Source organism: Macadamia integrifolia, chromosome 11 (assembly GCF_013358625.1).
Source record: "Macadamia integrifolia cultivar HAES 741 chromosome 11, SCU_Mint_v3, whole genome shotgun sequence".
In the NCBI taxonomy this organism is placed as follows: Eukaryota; Viridiplantae; Streptophyta; class Magnoliopsida; order Proteales; family Proteaceae; genus Macadamia; species Macadamia integrifolia.
In genome coordinates this window covers 19,376,928-19,385,182 of record NC_056567.1, presented here as the reverse complement: position 1 = coordinate 19,385,182, position 8,255 = coordinate 19,376,928, and the positions used below count along the sequence as shown (strand labels likewise).

General features: G+C 35.9%; 1 protein-coding gene and 1 non-coding gene across 2 annotated transcripts; both read left to right on the top strand.

The window, feature by feature from the left end:
* Nucleotides 1-1,127: 1,127 nt before the first annotated feature.
* Nucleotides 1,128-1,200, top strand: TRNAE-CUC. Its single transcript has one exon. It is a non-coding gene; the product is annotated as a tRNA-Glu (tRNA).
* A 2,025-nt stretch (nucleotides 1,201-3,225) lies between these two features.
* Nucleotides 3,226-6,156, top strand: LOC122092750 (dehydrogenase/reductase SDR family member FEY-like). The gene is made up of 8 exons (XM_042663026.1): nucleotides 3,226-3,520; nucleotides 3,834-3,951; nucleotides 4,038-4,155; nucleotides 4,589-4,725; nucleotides 5,052-5,153; nucleotides 5,476-5,574; nucleotides 5,691-5,739; nucleotides 5,849-6,156. The coding sequence occupies exons 1-8, from the start codon at nucleotides 3,348-3,350 to the stop codon at nucleotides 6,061-6,063; spliced, it is 1,011 nt and encodes a 336-aa protein (XP_042518960.1). The 5' UTR covers nucleotides 3,226-3,347; the 3' UTR covers nucleotides 6,064-6,156.
* Nucleotides 6,157-8,255: the final 2,099 nt, after the last annotated feature.

The following is an 8,255-nucleotide window of genomic DNA, read 5'->3' as shown; positions in this document are numbered from 1 at the left end:
TACAACAAGATTGTAACCTTATTTTTTTGCCCTTTTAATATCACACTTATTTTATTGGAGGGTGAATCCTATCATTTCACATAAAAAGGCCAACAACTGCCTAGCACAGTTGGTTAGGAACTGCTTGTCGAAGCAGCCTTCTGTATGTCACGTTTAGTGTTTCAGTCCCCCATACCCACTTTTCCCTACTATCGGCCCCTCATCGAGTTGGGACGTCTTGTGACAGCCTTTGGGCTGTCATCCTAATTGGCCTATGGCCCTTGATAGGAATTGTCCAAAAACAAAACCATAAAAATTGCATTAAATATATATATATATATTTTTTTTTTTTTTTTTAAATTATTTTTTATCTATGAATATTTAGATGCATGGCAAATAAATAATAGGGCTCAATCTGAGGTAAGGTTTTATAAATGGTATCAAAGGTTTAACTTGGGCAATCCAACTTGATATTGGCCAATGTATGATGCGAGATATGGGAAATCAGTCATACGGTCCTTATTCCTCCATCGATCAAGAATGTCGATATTTGAAAAGTATCATGATCAACCAATAAAAAGGGTTTCAGTTTATTCAAATGAATGATCTGAAGACCTAGTGATTCTTACAACTGATTGCAGAATTGATCATTTGGACCTTTCAGTTCATAGATGTAGATTTGGACCTATGAATGAGGATATTCCCGAAATTCACAAAGAAAAAGGAAAGTGACTTAAACAAATCTTCTTTTTCTATAACCTTAGACAAATCAATCGATTATTGATTAATACATAATCAATCCCCTCACCCTTGTCGCTAACCCTACCTTCGCTTTCTCATACAAGTTATCCTCAATTATATGTGCTTGGCTTTGTACTAGTCTTAACTTTCCTCTTGCTTTTTAAACAAGACAAACTTCAATCTCCTCAAAGGTTTCAGATTTGTATCTAGATCTGTGGAATTAGCTCAATCAAACGTAGAAAGAAAAATTGAAAATTCGTACAAGGTATAGGAACATAGAATGTGCGTAGGTAGATATCAGATGAACAATGCTGGCCTATTACGATCTAGGCTAGAGAAGGTGCGTGGTCTAGTTTCGATATTAAGAATACTACGTATTAATTTTAAATCAGCAATATTTCAACCAATCCGTTGTAGTCTAGTTGGTTAGGATACTCGGCTCTCACCCGAGAGACCCGGGTTCAAGTCCCGGCAACGGAATTTTTTATTTATTTATATATATATATATATATATTCACAGATTTGAAACATAAGACGTGCATTAAATGATTAAAAACTAATATTCACTTTTTTTTTTTTTCACAGATTTGAACATGTGCGCTGTGAGCATAAGGCTGCATTTGGTGTTTTTCGGTTTCATTCTAATACATAATACAGAAAAAAAAAAAAAAAAAATGAACAAGGGTAATTGTCCCCTGAAAAAAGTTCACCAATCAACCATTATTTTGTTTTAAAACGGCATTTGACATAGAAACTTAAAATTCTGTTCTTAATTTGAAACGTCGTTTTGGGAACTTAAGTCTTTTGGGTTCAAGTCCCGGTAACAGATTTTTTTTTTTTTCATAGATTTGAACATTTGCGCTATGAGTATAAGGCTGCGTTTGGTATTTTCAGTTTCATTCCAAAAAAAACAGAGAGAGAGAGAGAGAGAGAGAAAAGAAAAAGGAAAAAAGGAACAACAAGGGTGATTGTTCCTAAAAAGAGTTTACCAAACAACCATTTTTTTTTTAAAACGACATTTGACATACAAACTTAAAGTTCTGTTCTTAACACGAAATGGCGTTTTGAGAACTAAATAACTACCAAACGCAGCCTAAAAGTTGTTTTTCACTGTCTTGCTTACAAGGTTTTTTTTTTTTTTTTTTTTTTTTAAATCCCTACAAGTTTCCCAACACAAACAAATAAGAAACAGGGGAGAAGCATCATATTATTCTATCTTCTTCGCCCACCCAATGACCCAAAGGAATGTGATAAATCCAATGGGTTACTTTGATATCTAAAATCATAATTGAAGTGTTATGGCACTCACCAGACAAGGGTGTTGGGACCTGCAAGGCTGCAATACCTTTCGTTGAAGATGAAGCCCTGATACTGCACAACAATTTTGTTTTTTTCCGAAACATGGAAGTTCCTCCATGAATGGCAAGAAACAGTAGTTCCCCTTGGAACGATGAACAAGAATAATTAAATAAACTGATTAAACAGAGAGAAACCAGGATGAAATATCACAACAAAACAGAAAGAAACAAGAATATATGAAAAGTCACTTTTCTTTGTCTTGTCTATTTTTTAGGATAATATGTTTTCATTCAAAGCTGTTTTTGTGTTTTAATGACAGGCATGAGGGGGACAAACCTAACATAACCTATATAACCTGCACCAACATATCAGGAGAGATGTGCCTTCTTTGGGGCCTTTTAGTGTTTCTGTCGCTCCCCACCACATCAAATTCTACTGAAATTTCAAGAAAAGAATGAGAATTTTGGATCTTGGGATTTGTTGGGGATCCCACCTTCTTCATGTTTCAATGGATTAAATTTCTTGAAAGTGATATTCATATGGGAGAAACACTGCGCCCTTAGCTGGTAGATCTGGCAAATCTGACAGTTTCTGTAATAAGTTGACAACATTGAAATGAAGCTCAAGAGGAATAAAAGAGTTTCCATTTGATGAGCTTCTTCTTATGCCTATGAATTCCATAACAACCATAAAGGGTTTGAGTGAACTAATTCCAACCAATGCCACCCTTTACAAACATGTCACATGCCCATTTATATTAAAAGTTAATCATGTTTAAACCCTATCTATCCGCCACAGATTACGTGCTAAACGAGTTGAATAATTTCCAAATGAATTCCAAATTAATCAGCATTAGATTACTCTGCATATTTTCATGTCAATAGCATTTATGCCCATAACCCCTAAATAGTTTTTCCAACGCATACCTGATCCCTCCCATACAATGTGCCAGCTATGTTTGCCTTGTGATTTAATTAATCTCTAAACAATTTGTTAAAATTGGAAGTCTAAGCCTTCTTTTGGCATCTTATGAGATCCAAAAGACTGTAAACTTTGATATTGAAATGGTTTTAATTGTTCTATCATGATAGATCATGCGATCCATGTTTGCTTGCTGGGTCTAAGATATGATTATGTAGCAACTCTAATAGACCTTCCAGTCTTGTGCCCTCTGGTATGCTCTGTGCGTAAGATGTAAGGGTTCTCTTGTATTAAAGGGGTACTTAAGTAGCTCTTAAAGGTATAAAAGGGGCAATTTATGCTTTGGCTGGCCTTGGTTTTTGTAGCAGTTTAATGTAAAGCCTTGAGAGAGAGAGAGAGAGAGAGAGATGGAGAGATGGGCATGGACATGGAACCTGTGGGATATGGTGAAGGAGATATTTTGCCAAAAGCTCCTAACTTATCATCTCCCTCCCCCTTCTCATCTTCTACCAAACAACTTGTCAGGTCTCTCTGTTATTGTCACCGGTGCAACAAGTGGTATAGGACTTCAGACAGCAAGGTAACTCTCTCTCTCTCTCTCTCTCTCTCTCACACACACACACACACACACACACACACACACAACAGTTTTGGTGCTTCACCAGCTTCACCCAAGTACAGAGCAAGAAAAGAAACCATTAAGGATCAAGCTAAATTGAACTGAGTTCCCTTTAACAGTTTACAAAACATCAAGAACACATACCATATCCATTTTTCTGTTTTCTTTCTACCATATAACAGTTCTGTTTTTCATTATATTCAAAAACTTACAGAAGCCCGTATTGTAACAACTTGGCCTAACTTTTTTTTGATATTTTCATGACTCCAAACAGGGAACTTGCCAAGGCAGGGGCTCATGTCATAATGGCTTGCAGGAACACTAAAGCTGCAAACAATATTGCATGTCAATGGAAAATAGATGCACACAATAGCAGAATTCTTGATGTTGAGGTAAGATAAACCTTGGCTACAACTTATAAACATTTTTCTTTCCTAATTTGTGTGTTCTGTTAACATGTCCTTAGTGACATATATAGGTGATGGAATTGGATCTTCTCTCCCTTTCTTCAGTCCAGAAGTTTGCGGCCACTTGGGAGCAACGCGAAGAGCCCTTACATATCCTAATCAACAACGCCGGCATCTATCTCATGGGAGGTAAGAGGAAGGAGAGCTTCAAGAGCTTCAATCCAATGTTTAATGATGAAAGCTTTCGTTGTCACTATCATCATAAAACTAAAGATGATCAGGTTGGTGAGGGGTGACTGGTGAGCCCCCATAGATAATTTGATTGATCCTGACTGGCCAAGTGATGATATGGTTTATACTTCAAAATTTTGGCCTTATACGACCTTTCATTACTATAAAGTATAAAGTTAGTTAGGATATATCTCCTTTGTCTTAGTTAATTCATGGATCCTTACAAGAACAGATTTGTTTATGAAAGAAATTTTGTGTTACTCTGTTTTTCTTCTCTCCCCCCACCCCCACTAGCTTCTGTACTTGTTCATTTATCATTGACTTGAAGCTTAATTAGTAAGTAATTTATCCCTCTAATTAAATACATTTTCCCCCTTAATTTATTTGACAGAACCACAAAAAGTTTCTGATGAAGGGCTTGAACAACACATTCAAGTGAACCACGTCGCGCCGGCTCTGCTGACTCTCCTCCTCTTACCATCCCTACTTAGAGCGCCGTCTTCTCGAATTATCAATGTTAATTCTGTGGTAAATGTTATACAAGGGTTTAAGTACATGGGATCCTAGATTGAATAGTTGATAACTAATTCTATCAAGATCTTCTTTGAATATTTCATAGAATTTAGCTTGTTAACCTCTTTTCAAAGTCAAAGGTGAAGACTAAGACTGCCACTTTAATTTTAGTTGTCGCTTATCTCATCAAATATCTATTAATTGGCTCTATTTAGCACTCCTTAATGATGAGGTGAATGACTTTTCATTATTGCTAATTGTTCTACAGTAATATATATCATGATAAGAGTGAAAACTAATTGGATTTTATTGGGGTGCTTTTCCTTATATTGTACATGTAGGTTCATCATTTTGCAGTAGTGGAGCCCAAATATTGGAAGAGCAGGATTGAGGAACACAAATTCAGCAGCTTCAAAGCCTATGGGGCCAGCAAACTAGCTCATGTACAAGCACAATTCTCTTGTTTTAGTTGTGAATGTCATTAATCCCATAACCAAAGGACCCATCAACTTATATTGATCCCTTTCTAATTAATTGCTCTAATTAGAAGTTGGTGTGCTTTCACATCAAGTTTAGGCCATTTTAACAGCAGATGTGAAATGTTTGACTCAATGTGCAATCATTCCATAAAGAACAATCAATTTTAAATAGTTTCTTAAGAGTCAAGATTATTTTAAATAACCCAAAACATAGCATATCTTCATTTTATTTTATTTTTTTTCAATTTGTCTTGACTCATTTACATTTCTTCTTAATCTTGGACAGCTTATGTTTCTTAAGATCCTAGCCAACAAGCTTATGGAACAAAGGAAGACTTCCATTCAATGCCTTGCTGTACATCCAGGAGTTGTCACTACCAACTTGGTAATTGATTAAAATATTAGAGTAATTATACCTTGTTTAAGTATAAATAAGTTTGAACTAATATGATAGTGGGTTGTTGTATTTTCTTTCTAATTCCTTCTTAAACATCTCTTCAGGTTCCGGGTTTTCAGAAAAAATCATTTTGGATGTTTGATCCTGCTGAAGGTAGTCAACTAATTAAAAATTAAATAATTCTCTTAATATTCCCTTATTTTTGAGAACAATTGAACATTTTAAACTACTGATCTAATTACTTTCTGCATTGGAACATAAGGAGCTAGAAGTGTCCTCTTCTGCGCGACAAGTAATGATGTTGCCGGCGATCTGGTCAAGGGTTTTGCATATTATTCTTGTAACTGTAAGCCAGGTAGAATATCACCCCATGTAGCTGATATGGATGAATGCTTGGAGGTCTGGAAGAAAACAATGGAGATATTACAATTAAATATTAATTATATATCTCAAGATGTAATAGCAAATATACAATAAATTTACTCAGTTGAGTCAAATTATGTATATTTCACATTCTCTTGTTCTTACTGTTCTTTAGAAGCTCTATCACTACATGGAGTGATCAATATATATTTGAAGAAACAGAAAATGTATTTAGAAACAGTTTAAAGTTTTTGGCAGCAATGTCTAGGGCCTTTAGCTTTACCAAAAGTGATTTTCAAAGATCTTTTCACTCCAATGTCAAAAAGCAAATTCTATCTAAATTCAAAAACACATACCCAAGTGCCATGATTAGAAATCTCACTCCATTAAAGAGTCAAAATATTGGCACTCTTAAGATTCATATTGAACACCTATTATCTCTTTAAACCCAATCAACTCTTTCTGACTTTGCATTTAATATCTTTTTGTTATGATGAAGGCTTATCTTTTCTATCTCTTCTCATTTTCACCAATTTATCAATCAATCATGAGTACTACTTAGTATATATCCTTTGTTGACTTACAATAAATCCTACTAATTATAACAACAAATGCTTATCCTGAGATGTTCTTTCGGTATATATCTCCAATTTGATTGGTATATATAGAATATTAGACTACTAGATAAGAATACAATACCCAGCCCCCCCCAACATATTCACACAAAGTAGTATAGAATAGAGAAAATAAACAACACTTTTTTTCCGGAGAGCATCCTATATCAACCCCACAACCGTCTTATTAGGTGAGGGAATCCAAAATCATATCCCATATCAAATCATCCCTCATATTTCCGGATCAGGTAGCATTTTCTGAGGGGTTCAATTATGCTCTAGGGGCTTCACTCTGACACTAGGTTGCCCCTTTCATTAAAGTGTTGAGAATGAAAAGGGCTACTTAGATACGAACGCTGGGAGAACTCAACCCTATAAACCGGCTTATAAGGTGAGGAAATCCAAGACCATATCAATGCACACCAAATTTTTTTCATAATCGATGTGCAATCAGCCCCCTTTTATGACTGACATGGATTGCAACATATTCCTTGTATCTTTTTGGGGAATTCAACATAATAATAGGATTAGGATTCATAAGGAAGAAGAAGAAAGAATCCAAACACTTATGTCCTCTAACAGTAGTCCCATGGCACATGGTTCCGAATTCATAATTGATATAAGGCCTAAGTTATGCATATCTTTCCCCACTTCTTCTCTTAAGCTCATTTTGGGTCTGTTAATACTGTACAATATGAAATGGTTCGGGGCTATATACGAAGTTCTAAACCCGGCTCCCTGCAGCATAATTGAAGATCAGAGCATCTAATCGAGTACCCAAATGGAACAAGAATATTATTGTGTCCGACTGAATCTGCAGCATTCATGCATTTTTTTTTCTTTTTGGCTAACGACTGGTATTTGCAGCATTCATGCTTAGGTTTCATTGTTTACATATATAGGACCTTGTCATATACACTACCAAAAATATGTCAAATTATTAGAAGAGTATTGTAGTTATGTATAGACATCTATGAAGATGCGTTTAAATATACTAGGGGGAATTCAATTGAGCATCAAGATCTTCTCCAACGTCCCAAGTGCCTCAATGCGCAACGGACGGCTGCATGGACCTGGGGGTGCATGCCCACATACTCCCAGCCATCCGATGTGTGTTGGGGAACTGGGTGCGTTGGAGAGGATCCGGGCTCTTCAATAGACTTAGGCTTCGAATTTTTACATGGCTAATCTAGACCATAATCTCTCTACTCAATCATTAGAGCAACATATCACCCACCCACGCGATAAAAGAATAGTGAGCACCAACCATATAGCCATTTGTCTAATCAATATTTGGAGATTATCACAATTTACATCAGCCCTCTAAGTGACTTAATAGGAAATAAAAATTGATTAGACTATGAGTTATATTGTTGTAATTAGGTAGTCAAGAAGCATAACATAGATTAGTTGAGTGTGGCAGAGATGAGGAAGTCGAGATGGATGTACGGTAAAACTAGGAGAAATAAAGTAAGGAATGACCAGGTTAGAACTGATTTGGGAGTTTCCCCGAATCAAGACAAGCTTTGAAAATGTCGTTTAAGGTGGTATGGCCATGTTCAACGGAGACCTAAGGATGCCCTAGTAAAGAGGAGTGACCAGATCCACATAGAAGGAGCTAAAAGAGGCAAGGGTAGGCCTAAACTGACCATTGATGGTGTTCTAAAAATACATGCAGAAACTAGGACTTGT

Excerpts from the sequence above, each read along its gene's own strand:
- LOC122092750 (XM_042663026.1), top strand. The coding sequence starts at position 3,348 with ATGGAGAGATGGGCATGGACATGGAACCTGTGGGATATGGTGAAGGAG. Across the intron at positions 3,521-3,833 it reads ATAGGACTTCAGACAGCAAG|GGAACTTGCCAAGGCAGGGG; the intron begins GTAACTCTCTCT and ends GACTCCAAACAG. Across the intron at positions 5,740-5,848 it reads GATGTTTGATCCTGCTGAAG|GAGCTAGAAGTGTCCTCTTC; the intron begins GTAGTCAACTAA and ends TTGGAACATAAG.